A 24,533-nucleotide genomic window follows, 5' to 3' on the forward strand; every position below is an offset into this window, starting at 1 on the left:
AAGGTTAAGGGGAAGTGGAAACATTACAGGGGACATGGGTTGGGAATGAGAGCACTACAGTACTTCTCTTCCCGCTGTCCATTGAGGAAAAGTTATCCTTCCAAAAGATGGATAATTGTTCATTTTGTTACAAGTATGCCATGGTGTTCCTTCTAAAGGGCGATGTTTGTGCAGAGTTGTTGGTGGTTGAGATATAACAGGCGGGAGCAAAGTAAATAGAAAGGAGAGATGTGGAAAGAACTCTTAAAAATAAATAAACAGCAATCTTTTTTGTGGAATGGGAAGGGAGGAGATTTTTTTCTACGCAGCTCGTTGGCTTTCAACAAGAACCAAGTCGATGGAGGCAAACAAGGATTGAGTAAACCCCACTGCCTGGCAACTAACAATGAAAGTAATGGGCAGTATGTAATCTCACTAAGCTCAAATTTAATATTTTCCTTTTTAAAAATTGCTTCCTTTTTGGATAGGCATCGTTGAAAAACAAACTCTCCAAATGGTGGCATTGACACTTTATTGAAAAATACAAGGCCAGTAACAAACCTCTTAATAAATTAACAAAGCTTTGAATTACTGTATTAAACATTCTTTTTCCTTAATTAAAAAAACACACCCTCACTGCTGTTGAAAAGCGCATCAGTTAAGACACTCACATAGGCTTGGTTAGTTTGAAAAATTAGGACCAAAATAATAATTTAGAGTGTGAGGGGAAGAAATCAGGTTAGGAGGCAGAGAAATTATTTGGGATTTAGCAAGAAGTCAGCCACACGAATACCGACAGAAGCAAACTGCTGAAGCTTTAGTAAGTGGGAGGTGGAAGCACTGTCCAAGCAGCTTGTGGGCAGCTTCAAGGAAAGTGTCCCACAGACACACACACAACTTGGTGCCCTCCAAATATTCTGGGCTACAACTCCTATCAGCCCCAGCCAGCACAGCTGGGGTTTGTAGGCCAGAACATCTGGAGGGAACCAGGTTGGCAAAGGCTGTCCTTGAAACAAAGGCCTCCAAGGGAAAGCATCTCTGGCACCAAGACACCCAGCTCTGGGTGCATGGTTTCCCTAACCGGGCAAAAACACAGCCTGTGCCTCCGTGGGGCTTGGGGAGGGTCTGCCTTCCCCTTGTAGCACTGCAGATTTTGTTCCGTGGAACAAAGCGGCAGACTCCCATCGCTGAGGGTTGATGTGTGTTCAGCTGTCTTTTCGAGGAAAGTGGGGCAGACAAGCCTACAAGGGCCACTAGGGGGGCCTATTAAGCCAATAGGAAGACTGGGGCCAGCGTCAAGCTGGCCATGCTGCTCCAGTCTTCTTGAGAGCCCCGTGTGGAAGGAGAGCTCTCCCCAAAGTGCTGTAGGCCGAACATTTCTGGGGTGGGGTAGGATTAGCAAAGGCATGGAGGAACCTGTGGGACCCGCCCCCCCCCCCAATGTTCTCGCAACACTCAATAGCCCCAGCCAACAGTCGGGGCTGTTGAAAGCTGTAGTTGAACATATGGGGAATTGCCACAAGCTGCTCACCCCTTGCTTTGGTGCAGGTGTGTGAAGAAGCCTCTGGTTGTTTGCTGAGCTACAACTCCCACTGGACATGCAAGCTGGTGCTGATGGGAGCCGGGAGTTCGGCACAGCTGGTGGGCCAGAGCTTCCCCACACAGCAGTTTTAGTGCCACCTTCCAGATGCTGTTGGTCAGGGATGGTAGGCACTGGGCAGCAACGTCTGGGAAGCCGCAGATTCCTCATGCCTGTCTAAATCTCTCTCCTGTTTTAAGGCACAGACATACTCCTTGGAGTAAGATTCTGGAGTTGGCTGGGGTGGGGGGCAGCCCTTCTCCATGCAACCTTTGGGGAAGGTGCCTTCCCTTTGCCCCAAATCTTCAACCATTCTGATGGTGCTGAATCAGCCGCTCTTCCTGGGGCAAAACTGGAACTTGAGGCTCTCCTGTTTCTCAGGTCCTCGGCCCTCCACCAAAGGGTTGGGACCAGAGGCAAGAGTGCAAAGACAAGTAAAAACAGTGTGTCTTGCCACCGTGAAGGTCTTCAGCAGCACGGAAGCCACCGGGTAACTTCAGCACACACCAATATCAGTACTTGGGTGTTGTTCTGCCAGGACTATAGGTTATAGGCTAGATGGGGCTGTGGCTGGCCAGAGAGGGGTCACGGTGGTTTTGCAGTTTGAACCGTATTTCCAGTTTCAAACCAAACACACCCATTTGTATTTGGGTTAATGGCAGGCAAGATGGCTTTGCAACCGCAGAGGTGCTGGGTTTTGAGTGGCCTTTGCTAAGCTTGTGCCCACGAGATGTTTTGGACTACAACTCCCATCAGCCCCAGCCAGCGGTGCCTGGTACTGATGGGAACTGCAGTCCAGAACATTTAGTGGTGGTGCGTCCCGAAGGCTGCATGTGGTCCTCGCACAACTTTTTAAGCAGCCCACGAAAGCATCAAGCTGTCTGTGTTTTCCTTCCGCTAGATTTCTAATCTTTGGTTCTTATGTGGGAAGCATAAATTTCACTGGATGGGGCTGTCATCTTAAAACAGATAAAACTTTGGAGGATTGTCAGCTCCTCGTTTGCCAGGATGAGGCTCTCGGCAGTGAAATACGGCAAATGAGGGCGCACAATGCTGGGCCTGTCGCCTAGGCCCTCCCCGCCAGGTTTGCAATGCCCAAAGCTAATCTAGGTGCAGGATTGCGCTTGAGGAAGAAAGCACCAAATGAATGGTCCATCGGCAACACTCACCCTTGGGAGGCAAGCCACAGCAGGAGGGGGTCATCCTGGCAGCTGTTTCAAAGGCAGGGTAATGGGTGAAGTGGTATCTAGCGTAAACAAACAAACACACTGGAGGAATCTTGATGGGGTTGCTGCATGCAGGAGCTGTTTGGCAAAAGGACTCAAACTTGACGGAGCAGAGTTCCCGCAGCAAGCCCCAGGAGGTGGAGGGTTGTGCAAACGTCTTCTGTTGAACTGTGGTCAAGCTGCTCCTGCTACGACCTGCCTTTTGGGGCCCCGCTTTCTTGGGTCGGAGCAGGGAACTGATCTCCCGCAGCGCACCTTCACTTTGTAAGAGTGCAGCCTTGTACCTGGAGAAGGCATCGTGCTTCACGAGTCAATCCTTCCATAGGAAGAAAACACTGCAGAGGTGGGGAAAGGAGTTGTGGTAAATGATAGGAAGAATCTCACCATTTTTAAAAGAACGTTAAAAGAGCCTGCTGGATCAGGCCAGTGGCTCATCTGCTTCGGCATCCTGTTCTCACAGTGGCTCAATGGGAAGCCCACCAGCAAGAGTGCAACAGCGACTCTCCCTACTTGCAATTCCCAGACAACTGGGATTCAGAGGCATACTGCCTCTAACGGTGGAGGTATCACAAAGTCATCCTGGCTAGCTGGCCATTTCTCAGTATGCTAGGCAGCTCCTTCTGTAGCCACCTTGGAAATACACACCACACTGATGCTGCAGGGAAGGCGCACCGAATGCAGCGGGAGTTTTGTGCTGATTGGTGGCCCTCTCTATCAATCAGCATGCAGTCTCTGCCATTTGGATGGGCTAAATGAGGCTCCTTCCTCAAGTGTCCAGGAGCAGCTAGCATTCCATCAGGCTATAGCAGAGGGTGAGGAAGAGAGCACTGCAGAATCTCTCCATCAGCTCTGCTGGCTCCATCAGGTTCCTCTCTGTTGCCAGCCATTCCAGGAGGCTGCATCAGAGGGAGAGAGATGGGAAGCAGGGCTGCTGCATCAACTTCAGTGGAGAGACCAGCAACCGACTGCACTGGCTGCCATTTGGTTTCTGGGCCCAACTCTAAAGTGCTGGTTTTGACCTACAGAGTCTTAAAACGGCACAGGACTGCAATACCTCAAGGACCGCCTCTCTCCATACCCTGCACTCATCATCTGAGGCCTTTCTTCATGTGCCTCCTCCACAAGAGGTCTGGAGGGCTGCAACATGAGAATGAGCCTCTTCTGCGGTGGCTCCCCACTTGTGGAATGCTTTCCCCAAGGAGGCTTGCCTCGTGCCTTCGTTGCATATCCTTAGGTGCCACGCAAAAACATTCCTCTTCACCCAGGCGTTGGCGAATTAAACAATCTGTGGCCTTTTAATCTTTGTACAGGGAGTTATTGTTTCTGTTATTAAGGTATTGTTTTTGTAAACTGTCCTGTTATCTTCGGATGCAGGGTGGTATAGAAATTTAATAAATGGTAATAAGTTTCACTCCTCCACTTCTCCTTGAACTCTCTTCCATTCCAGCTAATCACTACTAAAAGCTCTGTAAGACCTCCTCCCTTCCTCCTCCCTCCCAATCCCTTTTCCTTTTCTGTCATGCCTTTTAGATTATAAGCTTGAGGGCAGAACTTCTCTTACTGCTGAGTTCTGGAAACTGCTCTGGAAGCCTTCTCCTCCCACCCATCCACCCTAGCTGCAGAGCAGGGTAAAGGTAAGGTAAAGGTACCCCTGCCCGTACGGACCAGTCTTGACAGACTCTGGGGTTGTGCGCCCATCTCACTTAAGAGGCCAGGGGCCAGCGCTGTCCAGAGACACTTCCGGGTCACGTGGCCAGCGTGACATCGCTGCTCTGGCCAGAGCCAGAGCCAGAGCCAGAGCCGCACACGGAAACGCCGTTTACCTTCCCGCTGGTAAGCGGTCCCTATTTATCTACTTGCACCCGGAGGTGCTTTCGAACTGCTAGGTTGGCAGGCGCTGGGACCGAGCAGCGGGAGCGCACCCCGCCGCAGGGATTCGAACCGCCGACCTTTCGATCGGCAAGCCCTAGGCGCTGAGGCTTTAACCCACAGCGCCACCTGCATCCCTGCAGAGCAGGGTAAAATGCTTCAAATAAATACATGCCAACTGCTTGATATGAATTGGACAGGGGGAGATAAAGTTCTTTTCACTCTGCTCAGCCAGATGCTCCAGTGAAACCCATGAGCTGGACATGATTGGTCCATCCTGCTCCCATTGCCTTCGATCCCCACATTCTCTGGGCTTTTGTATGTATGTGTCCGTCTGTTTTTCCTCCCCCTGGATTAATCTCCTCCGATACTCACTCCTTTCTCTTAGCCCTTGCCCAAAGCTGTGGTAGACATGGAACAACGCCCAGAACAGGACACTTTTGATCATCACAGAGATACAGGAACAGGTGATGACAGCCGCTTCCAGCGCATAGGAACTCCCTTGTCCCCACTCTTCAATCACCTGGGAAGAAAGCACATTCCACGTAAAGAAATCACATTTTCAGACAGAGAAACGAAAGGAGTGCAATGGGCAGGATGGACAACTGTCCCTTCTACCCAACGTTGCAGCCGGGGGTGAAATGATGCACCTGCAGGAGAAGTGATGCTTGGGGAGGAAGAGGAGAGGCAATGGAGGCCCCACAACAAGTGGGCATAAAACAATCTAGAAGACAGGCTCTGGGGCAATTTGCAATGTCAGAGGAGACAGAAACATTTTGCTAGTGGGGCACTGTGGTTAAGAGTGTTGATCAGGAGAGAGAGGTTCAAATCTCTACTCAGCACTCTTCCTCGGTCTAACCTATCTCACAGGATTGTCATGAGGACAAAATAGATTTCTCCTTGGAAAAGGGACAGAATACGTATGTAATGAATAACATGGGAAGCCAGCTGGTCCTCAGTCAGGCCATTGGGCTGCCTAGCTCAGGACTGTCCGCAGTGACTGGCAGTGGCTTTCAGGCAAGAGTCTTCCCCCGCCCCCAGCCTTAGCTGGAGATACCACTGAGAACTGGACCTTCTGCACGCAAAGTGGATGCTCTATGACTGAGCTAGGGCTTTTCCTTAACATAGGAAGCTGCCTTCCACCAAGTCAGACTATTGGGTCCAGGTGGCTCAGTGACTAGTGGCAGATCTCCATGGTTTTGAGACAGGGGTCCTTCGCAGCCCTGCCCAGAAATGCAGGGTATAAGCAGCTGCTCTGCCACTGAGCTCTGGTCCCTTCCAGAGCTACTGCCAGCATGTATGGATACAGCAGGAATGGCAGGAGCTGTCCCCTCTTCCTAGCCTGGACATTGTCGCCGACTCTGCTCCTGGACCTGATCTGGGATAGAAGCATGTTTCGAGGGGGCAGGCAGCAAGACAGCCAGAACTGCCACTGAAATTGGCTGTAACTTCTAAGAACTCAGGCTTGAGCTTGCTATCTCCTCCTCCCTCCTCTTCCTTTTTCCTCATGTGCCATGTCTTTTGTCTTTTTTTAAAAAGATTGCGAGCCTGAGTGCAGTCTCAGGACTTTGTAAGCCACTCAGAGGGTTTTCAGGCTAAAGGGTGGAGTTTGAATGTCATAAGTAAATAAATAAACAAGCAAGCAAGTAAGTAAGTAAGGCTCAGGAGAAAACATGGGAATTCCTGGGAAGAGTTTAAATCATGTTACTGACAGCAACTGAGAGCAGACAGGGAAAGGGAAGGAAAGGAAAGGAAAGGAAAGGAAAGGAAAAAGGAAAGGAGAAAGGAGAAAGGAGAAAGGAGAAAGGAGAAAGGAGAAAGGAAAGGAAAGGAAAGGAAAGGAAAGTGTGTATAGTTCTGGTTGCCTCAATTCAAAAAAAGATATTGCTGAGTCAGAGAAAGATTCAGAAAAGGATGGGGCAACTCTCCTACAAGGAAAGACTGCAGCATTTCATACTTTTTAGCTTAGAGAAAATGCAAGTAAGAAGCGACAAAATAGAAGTTTATAACATTAAGCATGTCGTGGGGAAAGTGGAAAGTTTTTCTCCCTCTCTTATAACATCCAATGAAGCTGAATAATAAAAGATTCAGGATAACTGAAAGTCCATCTTCATGCAACACAGTGTTAAACTATGGAACTCACTCCCCCAGAAGACGTCCACCAAGTTGGATGGCTTTAAAAGAGGATTAGATAAATTCACGGAGGGAAGGGCTATTGCAAGATACTAGCCATGATGGCTGTGCTTGTAATGCTTCTGAACAGTTGCTGGAAGCCACAGAAGAGGGAGAGGGCTCTTGTGCTCGGATCCTGATTGAAGGTTTCCCAGAATGGGCATCTGGTTAGCCACTGTGAGAACAGGATGCTGGACTAGATGGGCCATTGGCTTGATCAGCAGGCTCACCATATTTATAAAAACTAATGTCATCCCCCCCCCAAAAAAAAATTGTTCCTAGTTTTTTGTTTATTTTGAATGGCAGTGAAAAACGGAACGTGGGACAGCCGTCCAACAAGAGCACCATGCCCTAAAATCTCTTGTGTTGTCTCTCTCACTTCCACCTTGGACTTGCAATCCCAATCCCTTCACCTCCGCTGACCTTCTTGTCTCCCACGCCCACTCCTTCCTCCCAACCAGCCAGGCCAGCTTGACCTTTCCCATAAAACCCTGCTGCTTTCCACACAGCTGTGGCGAGAGAAGAAGCTGTCAGACGGCAGGTTTTTGAAAAGCATTGCAGTCCTTGAGATCCCTGTGCTGCTGCTGCTGCTGCTGCTATAACATCAATAAACCAACCACCCCTCTGTCTCCAAAGAAAGCGAAAAACTTTCCAGTTTCAGTGCAGCAACCAATCCGAGCCGCTGGTGTGTGAACAATTCATTCTGAAACAGCAGGTTTCATTTCCGTTGTGTTAAGTGCCAAGATGATGGCTCCCTAGGAGAGCGATGAGATGCCAACTCTGTTCCCAAAGGATCATGGGAGTCATATGACTGGACTAAGTTTCTGTTGGCTGGCACAGGAACAAAGGGAGCTACCGCACTCAGAGTCAAATAACTGGTCTGCCTAGCTCAGTATTGTCTACATCAGGGTTTCCCAAACTTGGGTCTTCAGCTGTTTTTGGACTACAACTCCCATTATCCCTAGGTAGAGGACCAGTAGTCAGGGATGATGGGTATTATAGTCCAATAATAGCTGGTGACCCAAGTTTCGGAAACCCTGGTTTTAGACAGGAGACCTCTCCCAGCCATACCTGGAAGTGCTGGGGACTGAACCTGGGACCTTCCACTTGCAAGACAGATGCCCTACCACTGAGTTATCCAAAAAAAGAGTCTGCCTTATGAGACAGACTATTGGTTAATCTAGCACTGCAACTGCACCTCTCCTTGGATAGAGGTAAAGATGGTGTTACAAGGAGGGGAGGGGTCACCCGGCCCAACCTGCCCCGCTTCAGCCAAAAAGATTCTCTGAGCAGCTTCCAAAATGAGCTCAAAGATGGCCCTTCCTTGCCCCCCACCCCACCCCCGTTCACAATCTCATAAAGCACGCAAGGAAAAGGGAAGGGGAGGGAAGAGAGAAAAGCAAGCTCAAGCACAAAACCTTAATGCTACTGTGCTGAAGGCAGGGACCATCCCTTCGGCTGAAAAGTGGGATAACACTTTAAATACATAATCTCCCGGACCTCCTGGCTTCTGTGCCTTTCGGGGAAATTATCTGTGGGTGAAACTTCTGGGGCTCTTCCCCTCTAATCCCCTGTTTATTCCTGCTGATACACGTTCAGAGCTGGCTGTCTGAGGACCGTCTCTGTGATGCATTTTTTAAAAAGAGAGAGGGTTGTTGCTGTGTCTAAATTTTCCCTGCTTTGCCTTGACCGGAAGCAAAATCCCAGGGCGCCCTGACACAGAGGGATTTCAGAAGCCTTTTGAGCATCCTGACGCTAACCCTCAGATGCCTGGCAATGGCGGGACGTGGGAGCGTTTGGCCGCAATCCTGGAATGTTCTGAGCCCGGCTTGAGTTAACCGCTTCCAAGGGCGAGCAAAAGTCATTTGAAATGTGGGAGCAGGATCGGATGGGCATCTGTAGTGCATTTTTCTCAAGGGCTTTTGGATTAAATAAGCCGCACATACACCCCTTAGTGGGGGCACAATAATTTCTTAGCCCCACAGTTTTGGGTGTTTATCTTGTTGGGTCTATTGGACCAAGGCAGATGATTATGTTAAACCTGTAGTGGGTGGCCTTTTTGAGCCCTAAAGTATGCATGTTGTGGTGGAATAAGAGCCACACATTCACTCTCCTCCCAGCCCCACTGCAACTTCTGTACAAAGAGTTGTGAGGTCTAAACTTGCCCTGATGGTACATTGAGCTCTCAGCATCCTCCCTGTGCCCCCTGCCAGCTGATTGGCTCTGGGCACAGCCAAGAAGCAACAGGATTGGTGTAATAGTCAGCTCTCCCTCTCCCGCTTCTCCCCATCCTGGTCCCCCAGCTGTAATTGGTGCTGTTGACTACGTTAGAAAAGGTAAAGGGTAAAGGGACCCCGGACCATTAGGTCCAGTCGTGACTGACTCTGGAGTTGTGGTGCTCATCTCGCTTTATTGGCCGAGGGAGCCGGCGTACAGCTTCTGGGTCATGTGGCCACCATAACTAAGCTGCTTCTGGCGAACCAGAGCAGTGCACGGAAACGCCGTTTACCTTCCCGCCGGAATGGTACCTATTTATCTACTTGCACTTTGATGTGCTTTCAAACTGCTAGGTTGGCAGGAGCAGGGACCGAGCAGCGGGAGCTCACCCCGTTGCGGGGATTTGAACCGCCAACCTTCTGATCGGCAAGTCCTAGGCTCTGTGATTTAACCCACAGTGCCACCCGCGTCCTGTTGACTACATTGCCCGCCCCCAAACAGAGGCTGAGGAGAAGGAAGGTACATGGGGAGAGCCATTCTTGTGGGTTTTCTTCCCTCAGGTAAATGGTGCTCCAAGCAGCAGTCACCAGGCAACCCAGAGTGAGCCACATGGGAGCCCTGTAAGGGTCAGATGCAGCTCACAACTTCCCCCCGCCCTGTGGGACCTACTGTGGCTTAAGTGCCTGGGAATTAGCCAACGGCTAGTACACTCTCCTCTCCCTTCTCATAAAGATAAGGCACAAAACACAGTTTCCTGGTACATAGGAAATGATAACGCAGAAACCGGGAGTTGGGTCCAATGCCCACCTTACTCAGGGTAGGCTGTCTGCAGTTAACGATCATGCCTAACCTAGGCCTATTCAGTTCAATGGGTCTCCTCTGAGGAGGACTTGGCTGGATACAGGATCTGAAATGTCAGGTCTGTCCCAGAGTAGTTGGGATCACGTTGATAAGTCAGTACCGGCTGCTTTGATTTTGCATATTTGTCCACACAGCCTAGACCTGAAACCATAGGGGCTAGCAACCTTTCTTCTTAAAAATAAAGCGTTAAAACAGCCCAACTTTACATGGTGAGACGGCCAGTTGACTGCACTCTGGGAACATGCAGCCCTTCCTTCAGAACAGCCCCTACAGAAAAAGGGCCCACACGAAGGCAGCCAAGCCAGGGGCTTAACTTGCTTGCACTAGCAATCAGCATCTTGAGGACTGGAAGAATTCCCCCTGCCCTTCCTTCTCATTAAATCAACAAAACTCTTGGCACTGACTTACCGTGTAGATCAGGTAGGCAAGATAAGCAACCTCAGGCAAATTCTGACTCAGAAAAATCCAGGCTAGAGGTTTTAACTCTCTTAAGATCTGGGAAACAGATGGGGTGGGAGGGGGAGAGAAATGAACTGAGTTAGCTGCACATTCATTGGTTGGGTTTGCTTTAGCTATGCGTACATCTAGCTTCCTCTCAAAGTAGTCTCAAGAGTTGTCATAAGCATCCCATTAAAGGCCGTGGGGCAGAGCTAGGGCAGCCCCCCATCCTGCTTCCTCCTACTGGTAAAACAGTGGCAAAACTAGGAGGCAATCTGAGCAAGGAGCCTTCTCCTCCTTCCCAGGCCAAGAGGTGGGCTTTCCCAGACACTTCAGAGCCAGCTAACCCTCACCCCCATGCTGGAGAAACCACCAGCAGCTGAACAAGGCAATGGCACTTTCAGGCAGTGGGGACAAGACCTCCGGTCTGGGAGTCGAATGTGGCCCCCAGCTCTCTCAACCTAGCCCTCAGAACTCTCCCCTGACCCCTAGTGGTGTTGCCTGCCTGAAATGTGTCCCTGAACTCTGATCATGCCTCTTTCTTGTCTATATGGAGCCGAGAAAGTGGGTACGGGCATTTGTAGAACCTGAGCTACTCCACAAAGGTAATGTTTAACTCTGTTGCCCCCCCACCTTGTGCCTCTGGTCCCGCCCACCATTGGCATGAGGCCCCTGGAAGGCTGCCCGGAAGGGATTGCGGCCCTCGGGCTGAAAAATGTTCCCTGTCCCTGCTTCAAAAGGGGAAAGGTGGCTCCTGGGAGCAGGAGGGGGAAGCTGCAAGATTAGGCTGGCCACCATGCAGAAGGCTTTTGCAGGTCACTGAAGCAAATGCTCCCTTTCAGGGAGTGCTTGGTCCAGGGAATTTCACCTGGTCTTGGCCTGGCCTAAATGCAGTCGAGCCACATCTGTGTCTGACTGAAGGGGAACCACAAGTGTAGCCTGCTTGGAGCCCAACTAGCCCAAAAGGGGACAGGACAATTCAGCCCCTTTCCCCATATAGCTGTAACAACAGATTCTGGCATCTGGCAAGACAGTACAGTGGTGCCCCGCAAGACGAATGCCTCGCAAGACGGAAAACTCGCTAGACGAAAGAGTTTTCCGTTTTGGAGGTGTTTCGCAAAATGAATTTCCTATGGGCTTGCTTCGCAAGATGAAAATGTCTTGCGAGTTCCTGCAGGTTTTTTTCCCTCCCCCCCCTTTTTCTAAGCCGCTAAGCCGCTTATCCGCTAAGCCCCTAAAAGCCGCTAAGCCGCTAATAGCGCTAATCCGCTAAGCCGTCAATGGGCTTGCTTCGCAAGACGAAAAAAACGCTAGACGAAGAGAATTGCGGAACGGATTCTTTTCGTTTTGCGAGGCACCACTGTATTCAGGGCTCTGTGGATCCCTCAGAAATGGAACAGGACCCGATTCAGGATGCAGAGTCCAGCGTCACAGAACTGTCACTATCTTTTCTTTCTAGCCCGCGTGGTTGCGAAGAATGTGCTAGAATCTGAAGGGCCAGACGCATAATTCACATAGCTCACGCCAAGTTGCAGAACTTTGCAATTTATGTTAGTGCTTTGGCACAGACTGCTGCTCTTTCTAAAAAATAAATAAATCAGGGCCCAGCATTTCTTAGAGGAAATGTCTCTGGTTTACCCCCAGGAAATGCCCATTTGGTCAAGGGGGGGAGGGGAGGCGCACTCACAGCAATGATGCCACAGACAACTTTCAGCCCAGCCCAGAGAATCCCAACCGCCAGGAAGATGCTGTGCAGAACTGAGATCTCCCGAATCGAGGTGAGCAGCAGAACGCACAAGCAAAGCTGGAAGGCAAAAAGAGAAGTCTCAGAGGTTGCAGCAGCTGTAGACGTTCCCTTCCTGTGCCCCGTAACCATTTGCAGCTCATGGTCTGTTGTGTTGGTTAACTCGCTCACTTTCCAGAAAGGCAGGCCATTTCATGACCTGCGCTTGGGGTCTTTCATAGAATTGTAGAATTGAAAGGGACCCTGAGTTTCGTCTAGCCCAATCCTCCACAATGCAAGAATATGCAGTTGTCCCATAAGGGGATCAAACCTGCAACCTTGGCCTTATCAGCACCACGCTCTAGCCAACGGAGCTATCGAGACTAGAAGGAACACTTAACAAAAATGCCGCTATTCAGGGTTCAGCCCCTCCAAGCAACCATTCAGAACTGCTCTGCAATTTTAAGAAAACTGGTGCCTGAGGTCCACTGATTTCAGTGGGCCTACTCAGAGTTAAACGCAAGATGCAACACCCATGCTACATGCTTTTTTGTAAAAACACGTTTAACAAAACTCTCAGTTTCCTCGGCTTTTTATTTTTATACGAGTTGCCTTGCGTGTACCTTGCAGAAAAGCAGTTGAGAGAAATGCAGGAGGCACAGTTGGGAAACAGATGGGCCAGGGGATTCAGGCTGTGGTTTGGACTGAGGCCTGGGCATACCTGAGCCTGGAGGTCAAAGGTCAGCATGGAAAAGCAGAGGTTGAGCATGAAGTATTGGGCCTGGAGGCTCTCTAAGGCCCCGCCCACCCGGAAGGCCATCATGCTTTCGGTCTGAATGAGGACCACGGCGCAGATCACATCGAAGGCACCGACTAAAAGGATCAGGACAAAGCGGGCCTTAAGAGGGAAAATGGAAGCAAGACCGTCAGAATGGACCACACGCCCCTGCAGCAGCAGAAGAACCTCCACCAGATTCAACGTGTTTGACAAGGAAAACAGGGAGACAAGTGTGAATACTGTTGATGGCTTGGCAAGAGGTTGCAGAGGAAGGACGTAAGCTGGCAGAATTTACTAGGATGCTCCACATCTAAGGTCTCACCTGCACTGCACATATAAAGCAGCCCCGTGCCTCTTTAAACAGTCGTGCCTTCCCCCAAAGACTTCTGGGAAGTGTCATTTGTTATGGGTGCTGTGCATTGTTAGGAGATCTCCCTGTTCCCCCTCAAAGACCTACAATTCCCAGAATTCTCTGGGAAGAGGGACTGGCTGTTAAACAACACCCCCACCCAGGAACTGTAGTTCTGCGAGGGGACCAGGGTCTCTCCAAACAGCTCCCAGGAGTCTTTTGACGGAAGCCACAGCTGTGATGCTGCCTTAAAGGTATCGTGCAGATGGGGCCTAAGCAATGCAACCTGAGCAGCACAGAAGCAGGAATTCAAATTCCACGCAGACGAAATATTGGAGCCTGCTCTGAACAGAGGGGAAGTCCAGACCTGCCCCTCTCCCGAATCATAAAGTACTCTGCTGCCTCTCCTAGCATGCACCACGCCCAAGCCCTTTGGGAGCAAGTTTATGTCTCCGTCAAAGGTGACCTGCAAGGGCCTAAAGTGTACCGGTTTCGGGCGGCTTACATTTCTGCCTTCTCCCTTCTCGGTTCCAAATCAGTTATGCATCTTTCTAAAAGGGGGGCAGCCATCTACTTAAAACCAGGGTGCAGCAATGAGAGAGATTTGTTAGAAGGTGATGCAGGAACATCACAACACACACAACCCTGGGCTGAACTACGCTGACAACAGGCCCCAGAGTGATCTTGCACCATCTAGGAAGCTCCCGCCAGGCCCTTGGTTCAAGGCAAAGACCCAACCGCTGACCACTCACGAGCAGTTTGGGCTTCTGCTCGGCAGGCAGGACGCTGAAGTTGACGACTGAGCGCAGCATGACCAGCGCGACGGAGAGGACGAAGACGATGAGCTCCTGGCGGTTCTCTTGCAAGATGCCCCGGCTCACATAGTAGATGCAGAAGACTGTCGGGGAAAGAGACAAATCCCGCCATCAGCCGTCTGCGCAGGGGAGAAAAAGGTACCTTCCAAGCTGAAATGGGAAGCTGAAGGTTGACGTCAACCTAGAAGGCATTTCTTCATTTTTAAAAAATATATATATTTAGAGTTAGATTAGATTGATGAGGCTTTTTTTATCTCCAGGGTAGAGGAAACATCCATTAATTGGCTCACCTGTCCTCCCAACAGCCATCTTGTGAAATAGGGAGCTGTTCCCTGACTCCGAAGGCAGGGAGTGGAGGCTGAGCAACAGGGAGGTCATTTCAAAAGCCTTCAGTCCTCATGAGTGATTTACAACTTTTTAATGCGTTTTTAAAAGCTAGCACTATCTTGAAAGAGGCACTGGGTTGTATTCAACTAAGTTATACTGGCAGCAGACCCTCTTTGTCTCCCTCTTTCCAGGGTAGAAGTTTCCTTAGGATCCAGTGGCTGCTGCAACCCCAAATATCTCCGGAGAACCCTAGAAAAATTAAAGGTGTGGTTTTTCTAGGTGGGGAGTGGGCAGCAACGAACAGGAGTCAACAGTAATGGTTCTGGATCGTGCCATTCAAGTCGAGACATTTCTGTGTCCAAATCTGATGACAAATGGGATCCTATCAATTGGGATTCTGTCGAGACGCATCTGCCCGGCAGTTGCAAACACAGAGGGAGGAAAGCGAGATGTTTTTGTGCAGGAATATTTCTGAGCAAGGCTAGCCCTGGGCTCTCCAAATGCTAAAGGTGGAGGGAGGGGGGTTGGCTGACTTATCGGTCTCTTTTTTTCTTTTCCACAATGAGTAAGGAGCAGTCGAGCTTGCTATGCAGCAAGGGATTTTGAAGGTGGCAGAGTAGGAGGCAAACATATCTGACTTGGCAAACTGAGAAAGGACCAGCTCAGTGGGGGACCTTAGGTTCAGGTCCCAGGTTCTGTAGGGATGGGTAGACTCCCTGCCTGAGACTCTGAAGAGCCACTGCCAGCCAGTGTGGGCAACACTGAGATAGATGGACCAAGCTGGTTATCACCCAATTCCATATAGCACAGCGCAGGGAAATGCTTGATTGGCTTAGTAGCAATTCTTTTAATATACAGTACATGAACTGAGTGCAGTCCTCTCTTGCTATAATTATTGGCCACCCAGATTCTGGGCGAAGAAGAGTTGCTGATATTTCTGATGGTAGAGAGCATAGCTTTCGGAGGGGATGAATATTTTGCAGTTTCCATAACTTTAATGAAGTTTGAATAAGAGCCCTAGACTTCAACTTTAACCAAATATCATTAGGGCAGGTTCAATCGGCAGCCCTCCCTTATTGTAACAGAACTTCATCAATGCCCTAGCGGTTTCTTGTGCTTTGACTTTCAATGCCTCCATATGACACTTCCAAGAGAGGGTTTCACTAAAGAGTAAAACCAGGTATCTAAATAAGAGGGCTTGTTCTATAGTTTGGTGATTTAAACACCATTTATACCTAGGACTGTTTGCAAAAAATCATCATCTTGGTCTTATCCAGTTTACAGTATGTGCAGAAAACCTGCAAGAGATTTTTGAGGCCCATTCGGGAAAATGAGAAGAGCACTAACCAAGATTTATTGTTCTTAATAACTGGAGATACCCTCTCTATATATCAAGCTCTTATCTCTCCATTTTTGGAGATAATTGTTCAAGGAGGGGGGTGGGGAATGAGACCTTGTCGGCTGATAAGAACAAGAAATGTTTACCTTCTATGGCCACAGCCAAAATTAAATCAGTCCTAATCTAATTATTGCTTATAACAAATCTCTTGAAATGTAATTAACATTTAGCCTGGGTAGTATCAAGAGCCAACATTATGGTTATTTATGATTTTACAGTACTCATGACGGCAATTGCCTGCTCTTACGGTGCAGCTATACTCCGCCCATATTGTTAGTATTTTATTTTTTGAGGTGATCTATGCTATCTATTGTCCCAGTCAGACTTCTAGATGCATAGCAAATACACGGGGTCTTAGATAAAGCTCAAAAAGGTCATCACTGAACTTAAGTTTACTCAGAATTTCAATGTCTTGGGTTTTTAATAGGTTTTCTCTCTCTTTAGGACCACATTTCTGGTTCTCATGATTGCACAGGTGTGCTCCAAAACTGCTGCTGAACCACGTTGCTTTCGCAATCCTCAGGATCAGCTAAACCAGAAATTATTTTTTATCCTTGTTTTTGTCAGTCAAAAATACACTGTGCAAGGTAGCGTGCCATGGAAACTGTACAAAATGGGAGGAAAATTGTGCAGATGTTACTTTACTGCCTTCACTGTTCTCGGTTCGGGAAGCCAGCATTTCTCAATGCAGAATTGTTGTTGGAGCACAAATGGCCTCGGCCGCCAGTTGTGCCTTATGTTTGTATCTTCCTTTCTCCAAGTTCTCAGGGACCTCTTCATTACCTACTGCCCGATCGTTGCAACTGGACTGAACCCAATGCCTTTTGCATTTGTGTTGCAACAGAGGTGTGAGGAACCCCAGGGCCTGGCAGCCAAATGTGGCCCCCGAGGACTCTCTGCCTGGCCTTTAGAACTGTTCCCAGGCCACACCCCTAACCAACCTGCTATGCACCCTGCCTGTGTGCTTTTGCCCTGCTGGAAAGTGTGACTGAACTGTGATAAGGTACCCTGAATGCCTGGAGATGTGTGTGTAGCCCACTGCCCCAAGTCATGCCCAATGCTCTGCCCATTTTTCGCTCTGGCCCCACCTGCCACTAGCATCTGGCCCCCGGGAGACTCCCCATAAGGGAATGTGGCCCTTGGGCTGGAAGAAGTGTTCTAACCCTGTGCCACTGTCTCTTTAAAAAAAAAAAAAAACAGGGGGAGCAGGGTCCTAGGCTGGGCCCTCAATATTATATCTAACGGACATGTTTATATGGGGAAATGGGGAATTCCACCATGAGCTATTGGAGGATACAAATATAACCATTTAAATTTGTAATAATAATAATTATTATTATTAATGGGCCCTGCCCTGCTAAAATCTCTGCCAATACTAAACAGCACCTGATGTTTTTGACCAATCAGAACCTCAGAACCTGTCGGCATTCATATTCCAACTGCCAAACATCTCAGGAGGGCAGCACCTGTGAAATATGAACCTTGTCAAGGGCCCCGTGGCAGATTCATGGTTTGATTAGAGAACATGAGGCAGGTAGCATGATGTTCACGAGGGAGGAGAGGGGAAAGGGAGGTGGCAGACCTGTTGGCAGGGGAAGGGGGAGTGTCGGGGGAGTGTCGGTAGTGTTGCGCAGCTCCCTGCTTGCATCACAAGTTGGTTCTTGGCTCAAAGGGGCCCATGGGGCGCAGTGGTACAAAGCACGGGTGGGCAGCTTTGGGCTCTCCTCATGTTGCTGAGCAACAGCTCCCTTCAGCCCCCAACTAGCGTGGCCAACAAGCAGAGACGGTGGGAGTTGTTCAGCAACATCTGGAGGGCCAAAGGTTCCTCACATCTGGTACAGAGACAGGAAAGGGCCCTAGATCAGCGGTTGCCAAACTTTTTGGACTAAGGGGCACATTTTGGATTTTGAAAGAGGGATGCCAGTCAGAAAATGGCTGCCATGAGGGGTGGGGAGGTGGTGAAGGAAGGTGAGGACAGGTGACCTCACCTAGGCCCAAAGTCACCCCCCACCAAAGCAGGCTCAAAGCTTCTCAGAGCATTTCAAAATCATTTTTCTCAGCAGCTAAAAGGCATTAGCTAAGCATCAGAAACATTCCGCTTGCTGTAACTAAAGAGATTGCAACAAAGGTAGGGAACACAGTCCATTGTTTCTCAGACCTTTCTGATGCCTTCTGGGCTTGCTAAAGAACCAAATTGCAACTTACTTTCTGTCCGGGAACCATGCCAGAACAAGAGATTGAAACATATCTGAACACTCTGAAACCCCTTTCCTGGGAAGGGTGCCAAGAGTCCCAATAGTCCCAAGACAGCTTTCTGTTCATGCTCAGAGGACTCCTGAGGGAGGAGAAAGGGGGAGGGAACTGGAAAGGGGTATATATGCTTGTTCACATGATTGTGAACTCGTGCATGCTTTTTGTGACTTATCACACTTGCTCCTTCTACCAGTTCATGGATGGTAGAAATAAAAGCCTTTTCTCTGAAACTATTCCTTGAGTGTCTGTTGACTCCCACTTCCCTTTCCCAGGCGCAATATTTTTCCCACCCGAGGGCAAAGCCTCATAAGGCTACAGTGGCATAACACAAAATTAGAAAAAATATGAAGTCCCCTATACAGTGGTACCTCAGGTTACATACGCTTCAGGTTACAGACTCCGCTAACCCAGAAATAGTGCTTCAGGTTAAGAACTTTGCTTCAGGATGAGAACAGAAATCGTGCTCTGGCGGCGCGGCGGCAGGAGGAGGCCCCATTAGCTAAAGTGGTGCTTCAGGTTAAGAACAGTTTCAGATTAAGAACGGACCTTCGAAACGAATTAAGTACTTAACCCGAGGTACCACTGTAATACCTCCCATGGGTTCCACCAACTGGGGGCCTGCGATAAAATGTTGCAGTGTGATGTGCTTCTGCCCCAGGGTTCCATTCCCCCTCCCAGTTTTCTTTTTCCCTCTGCCCACTGAGCATGCACAATTCACAGTGGGTTGTTTAGGGTTTCTTTCTCCTTTTTTTAAAAAAGTACCGTATTTTTCACCCTATAGGGCACACTGGCCCATAGGGCGCACCTCATTTTTGGGGGGGGAAATGAATAAAAAAAATTCTTTTTCCCCTAGCCCCCAGAACAGGCTGCTATCCGCAAGCTTTGCGAGCCCGGCAGCAACTCCCGCCGGGCTCGCAAGGCTTGCTGACACCTGCGCGAAGCACGGGGCGCCCTCCAGAGGGCGCCCCGTGCTTCGGGCTGCAGGCTGCTGCCCGCAAGCCTTGCGAGCCCGCGAGAATTCCCGCTGGGCTTGCAAGGCTTGCGGATAGCTTCCTGAAGCCTGGAGAGCGAGTGGGGTCGGTGCGCACCGACTCCTCTCGCTCTTCAGGCTTCAGCGAAAGCCTGCATTCGCCCCATAGGACGCACACACGTTTCCCCTTCATTTTTGGAGGGGAAAAAGTGCGTCCTATAGGGCGAAAAATACGGTAAATGCCCAGCTACATGACAATCTTGAATGTCACCTTTTGATTTCTATGGGCAGGTTTCACCTCTGTCTGGGGTGGGTGGGGGGCATTAAAAAGAGCTTCACAGTGTGAACCAGGAAACAACCTTTTCAGATGCCGAGTTGGTTCTCTCTAGCCTTTTTATATCTATGTGTCTCCTTTTGCAGCCGCTCCATTCTGTGCCCCATCCCGCTTGGTTGTCGGTTTTTCTCTTCTCTGTCGGTCAGCATTCTGTAGCCGTTCAGTACTCACTGGACAATTCTGGGGGGGTTTCTGTGCCTTGGGGCATTTTTTAATTTTTTTTTTAAAGTAGTCCTGCATACCACCAAGTTATCCTGAGCCTGCTGATATGTATGGTTTGTGTGGTTTTGGCTTTCTATATGCAAGCATGCACAACCATGTCCAAACTCAAAATGGAATGATTATCTACTATGGTTTTGAAGTTTGACAGCTGGATTTGGACGTAGCAAGCGGGAGGGGGGAATCCTAACCATATTCCTATCAGGGAAATGGTTGGGCTAGAGGCGCCACCTACAGTCCATATGTAGTATTGCCCACAGTTCCAGGACAATGGCGGTCAGAAAACAGAAAAGGTCCAAAGTCCTGGGAGATTATGCTTGGGTGGAGACTCAAAGGGCACCAATGGTTATTTTCTTAGGCCTTAGTTTTTCACCTGCAGAAAGGGAATGATCTCTGCCATGGCACTGATGTGAACAGGAAACGATATAACAATTGCAGGAATGCAAAAGGAGCATAGAGAGCTGTCTTATACTGAATCAGACCCTTGGTGCATTTAGCTCAGTATTGTCTACACTGACTGGCAGCAACTCTCCAGGGTTTCTGGCAGGGAGTTACCAGAGATTGAACATGGGACCTTCTGCATGCAAAGCAGGTTTTCTACAGCTCTTTCCTGTGGGATTAACCATTAATAAGCAGGATTCTGGGAGAGAATAAAGTAGCTTGTCCCGTTCAGCTCCATGCACACCTGAAGTCTGCTTTGCTCTATAATGCCATTTCTTGAAGAAATTATCTCCACAGTTGAAGGAGTCAGGAAGTAATTTATTTATTAGATTTATATGCCACCTTACCCTCCAAGGAGCTGAAGGTGGTCACATGGTTCTCCCCATTTTATCCTCACAACAACCCTGTGAGGTAGGTTAGGCTGAGAGGCACTGAGTGGGGAGTCAAACCCTGTTCTCCCAGGTCACAGTCTAACATTCTCAGTTGGTGGCTCAGGCAACAGCAGGAGGGAGCTATTTCCCTTCTGCCTTGTTTGCTAGCTTCCTGTATGTATCTGGTTAGCTACTAGATTTTCCTCTAGAGACGTCTTTGCTCTGATCCAGCAGCTCTCTTTTTTAATAGATTATATTTTTTGCATATATTCCCATATGTTATTGGTTCCCATGTCTTATATAGGACAAAGCAACCAGCCTCCATTTGTTGAGAGTGGGGCAAAGCCTCCCTCCCTCCCACTTGTCTAGGGGTCAGAACTGAGTGGGCTTAGCCCCCCACACACTAAGATTCTGCCAAATGCACCTCTTGACCAATGGTGGCTTGTGCTTGTTGGGACTGGTAGGGTGAAAGGCAGGGAGACGAACAGTAGATGGCGCCAAAGCCAAAGACAGGCAGAGCTGGTTAATTCTAATTGGCCTGAATCCACCTCCCTGCCCAGTTCTACAAGGTTAATACAAAGACTTAGGAGGAGGAAGCTGACAGCCCATGCCACCAGCTGGAGTGGTTCTAAGCAGACAGGCAAATGGAGGCTGGCTGAAGGCAATTCCACTCACTCCAATGGACCAGACCTCCACTACTCTTGACTATCTCTCTTATAAATATGCTGCCGTTTGTTGTATGGTTAGATTGCAGAGGCTGCAAAATGTCAGGCCGGCACAACCTCCATTAAGAAGAATCATGTTTGTGTATGTGTTTGTGTGCTTCCATGTACAGACACATTTCCTCCCCTACCCCTCACCTGAGGCCTCTGCAAAATATAGCCCTTCTTCCCACCCATCAAAAACATAAAACGGGCGTTTTGCTGCAGAGTCCCCTCTTCCTTACCGACGCCAATCAGCTGAATGAGAGAGACAGTGAAGTCTTCGTCCTTCTGCTGAACGAGGTTCTCTATGGTTAATCCGATGACGCTCAACAGGGAGAGGATGGTGACGCAGAAATAGATCTTGACCGGAGAGGACAGCTCCGACCAAGGTTTGATCTGCAATCAGAAAAGCATGTAAATGTTCTCTAAGCAGCTTTGCAACTAGGTAAAAAACCCCACATGGTTTCATAGCAGCCCTGCAAAATAATCCAGTGTTGTTTTGGCGGGGTATGTTCTTTGGAACTAACTCCCTGCTCATATGTAGCAGGCAGGGACCTTCCCTGTATTGTTTCCTGTGCCTGAGTAAAGCTTATTTGTTTAGGCAAGGCTACCCAGGCAGGCAATTTTAACACATATATCTATTTTCAAACTGCTTGTTTTCTTTATAGCTTGTAAAACGTTATGTCAACTGGTTTTTAAGGGTTGCTTTTATCAATATTTTTAAATGAATCTATTGTGCCAACTGCCAATTCCAGTGGATGCTCGGGTTGCAAATGTGATCCGTGCGGGAGGCACGTTCACAACCTGCAGCGCCGCATCTGCACACATGCAGGTCGCGATTTGGTCTTCTGCACATGCACAAAGCGCGATTTAGTGCATTTGCACATGCGTGAGCGCCGAAACCCAGAGGTAACCCGTTCTGGTACTTCCAGGAAACCCGAAAACGCGCGACCTGAAGCGTCTGTAACTCGAGATATGACTGTAAGTGGTATATAATTTTTGTTAAATAAATAAAAGTTGGGAGTTGGGGAATGGGTGAGACTGAGAGATGGTAGTTAATGACAAAGTGGTCCGTCCCCCCCGTTTTTATTCATTCATTCATTCATTAAATCTATCTATATCAGGGGTCAGCAACCTAAGGCCTATGGGCCACAAGCAGCCCATGGGGGTCGTTTTACCTACCCACAAGCCGCCAGTTCAGCGAATTCCCGCATGCTGCACTAAACTGCAGCGCCGGAAATCGCGTCTGCACATATGCAGGCACCGGAAATCATGGGTGAGTGCGCTCACACGCACACGCGATCCGGCCCACGGAGGGGGCTCAGCAGCAGTGAACTGGCCCAGACAATGTAAGCCTTGCCGACCCCTGATCTATATCATGCCCTTCCTCCTGAAGGAGCTCAGGGCAGCAAACCCATCAAGCAAACTTCATAGTGCTTTTCACCAATAAGGCTCTGTTTTCAGGCTTTCAGAATAACCAAAGTTTCCTGAATGATGTACATTTATGTATGTCAGGTTTCCCACCTATAAATTTATTATCTAAATGAACCTTTTTTTAGAGAAGAGGTTTGACAGGTCCCCACCCTCAAGTGACTTTTTAAAAAACAGTCACATGGAAAACAGAGAAAGGAGGTGGGGTAGAAGCAGCAGATAAAACCAAAGAGGGATATGTCATTACTGCAACAAACACAGAAGGCCAGGTGCAGCTCTAAGCATGATAAATGGAACTGAAACTAACAGGAAATCAATTGGTTCAGATACTTACAGGCCCACATGGGGTAGGGATGAGGTCTTGATGTCTTGGGGTTAGATTTGGCACCACAGAGGTTAAAACTTCATTTGGCAGGGGAGGATCTTGCGTCTCCTCCGAAGGGAAAAGGAGGACCCTGGAGGGAGAGAACAACAACGAAAGGATGTCTGGAGGTGAAGCTAAGTGGAAGTGTTGCATATAGATGTGAGAAGGTTTTTGGGTTCACTGGGTAGCCTCTGAAAAACCATGGCTCCTGCCCAGCCAGTCTTTTACTGAGCTGATTTCAGTTTGAATTTCCTGATCCAACTTTTTGAATTGGAGACCTCATGGGCATGGGGGGGGGAGGAATGCCCACCAAGATGCCCTTCCTGTTGTTAGCTAGCATAACAAGCATACTTGTGGACGCCACAGGCTGTTGTGCGAGAACAGAGGCAGCCCCTTTCGTGAGTCATGACTGCAAGAACATGCATGCTTTTCCGCTGCATGGAAATCTGGACCACAATGACATGCTCAAGGATGTCACGATCTCTTCCCCCATCCTGTCCGCACTTCTAAATTTCAACTAAAAGCTAAGCTTCTTTTGCTGCTGAAGTAGAAGCAACCAGGGTGGAACCTTCCCCATGTTGTAGTGTGGTGTAATGGTTAGAGTATTGGATTAGGACCTGGGATAGCAGGGTTGAAAGCGAAGCCACAATATATGACTTTGGACCGGTGACAATCTCTCTTGCCTAAACTATCTCACTGGGTTGTTGTGAAGATAAAATAGAGGGAAGCATGCATGCCTCCATGAGCGCCTTCTAATAATAAATATAATTATTACTTTTACTGCATTTATTTATTTATACAATTGATCACTTAAAAAAAAACAACTAAAGTAACTAAATGCATCTGTATAAATTTAATAAAACATAAATACGTTTTCAAAACAAATTCAGAATATTTGAAGGGCTTTTTTCTTTTCTTTTTTTTTTAGAAAAAGCATCTCAGAATTCAAAGTTTGGTGGTGGTGGTGAAATGTGACGTCAACGGTCGCGGTGAGGTCGTAACGTGACGCGGCGGCGACGTCACAGTGCCTGCAACACTTCAGCTACTTTAATGGAGAACTCTCAGGTCCAGACTGGTAACTCCACCCTCGCACCCAACCGCCGCCCAACCTCCCCCGCCCCCCTCGCGCTCGCTACGGGTCCCCGCGAGGCGCGGGCGGCGGCAAGTACCTCGTGTCGGGAGGCTCCATGGCGACAGAGTCAGTTACATGGCCCGACGGGGAAGCGAGCGGGCGCCAGCTCCGCTTCCAGGCCTCAGGCGCCTTTTCGGCAGCGGGTAAGCCATAGAGACACGGGCCGAAGTCCTAGACCGGCGAAACTTCCGGTAAAAACAGGAAGTGTATGCTCCCCTTCCGTCGCTCTTCGCTGTCACTTCTTATGTAGAGACTTCGCGTTGGGAGTTCAAAGGAGTAGAGCCCGTAGAGATATAAATTTTAGAGTGACGCATAACGAAAGTACAACTTGGACTTCTGAAAAAAAAAGCAGAGACTTGGTTTTTTTTAAAAAAATAAAAAGCCCCTTTTCACGTTTAAAAAGTTTTATTGTAGTGGGATTTTTTTTAAAAAAAGTTGCCGTTTTGGTCATCGCTTCGTATGGATGAAGAGGTGCCTGGTGTGATGCAAACCCTCCACTTTTGACTGGAAAGTGGATTTGTTGTTGTTTAGTCGTTTAGTCGTTTCCGACTCTTCGTGACCCATGGACCAGAGCACGCCAGG

At 48.9% G+C, this 24,533-nt stretch overlaps 2 protein-coding genes across 2 annotated transcripts in view; one reads left to right on the plus strand and one right to left on the minus strand.

The window, feature by feature from the left end:
- Window positions 1-494: 494 nt before the first annotated feature.
- On the minus strand, window positions 495-24,118 carry LOC307222114 (uncharacterized protein). Its single transcript, XM_079987218.1, has 9 exons — window positions 23,989-24,118; window positions 22,790-22,910; window positions 21,267-21,420; window positions 13,944-14,089; window positions 12,786-12,962; window positions 12,029-12,145; window positions 10,312-10,398; window positions 5,029-5,176; window positions 495-3,119 (listed from the first exon to the last, which is right to left on the minus strand). Exons 1-9 carry the CDS (start codon window positions 24,006-24,008, stop codon window positions 3,088-3,090), a joined length of 1,002 nt encoding a protein of 333 aa, XP_079843344.1. The 5' UTR covers window positions 24,009-24,118; the 3' UTR covers window positions 495-3,087.
- SLC35E2B (solute carrier family 35 member E2B) overlaps window positions 23,957-24,533 on the plus strand; it is a 29,612-nt gene continuing 29,035 nt past the window's right edge. The window contains exon 1 of the mRNA XM_079987137.1: window positions 23,957-24,094. The gene's annotated coding sequence lies outside the window, so the exon portion shown is untranslated. The remainder of the gene's footprint in view (window positions 24,095-24,533) is intronic.

Source organism: Podarcis cretensis, assembly GCF_951804945.1.
Source record: "Podarcis cretensis genome assembly, chromosome: 8".
NCBI lineage: Eukaryota > Metazoa > Chordata > Lepidosauria > Squamata > Lacertidae > Podarcis > Podarcis cretensis.

Coding starts and splice junctions, on each gene's coding strand:
- LOC307222114 (XM_079987218.1), bottom strand. CDS start 24,008: ATGGAGCCTCCCGACACGAG. Junction 12,146..12,785: donor CCTTTGACCTCCAGGCTCAG/GTATGCCCAGGC, acceptor TTTGCCTTCCAG/CTTTGCTTGTGCGTTCTGCT. Junction 10,399..12,028: donor TTGTCTGTGGCATCATTGCT/GTGAGTGCGCCT, acceptor TCTGTTTCCCAG/ATCTTAAGAGAGTTAAAACC.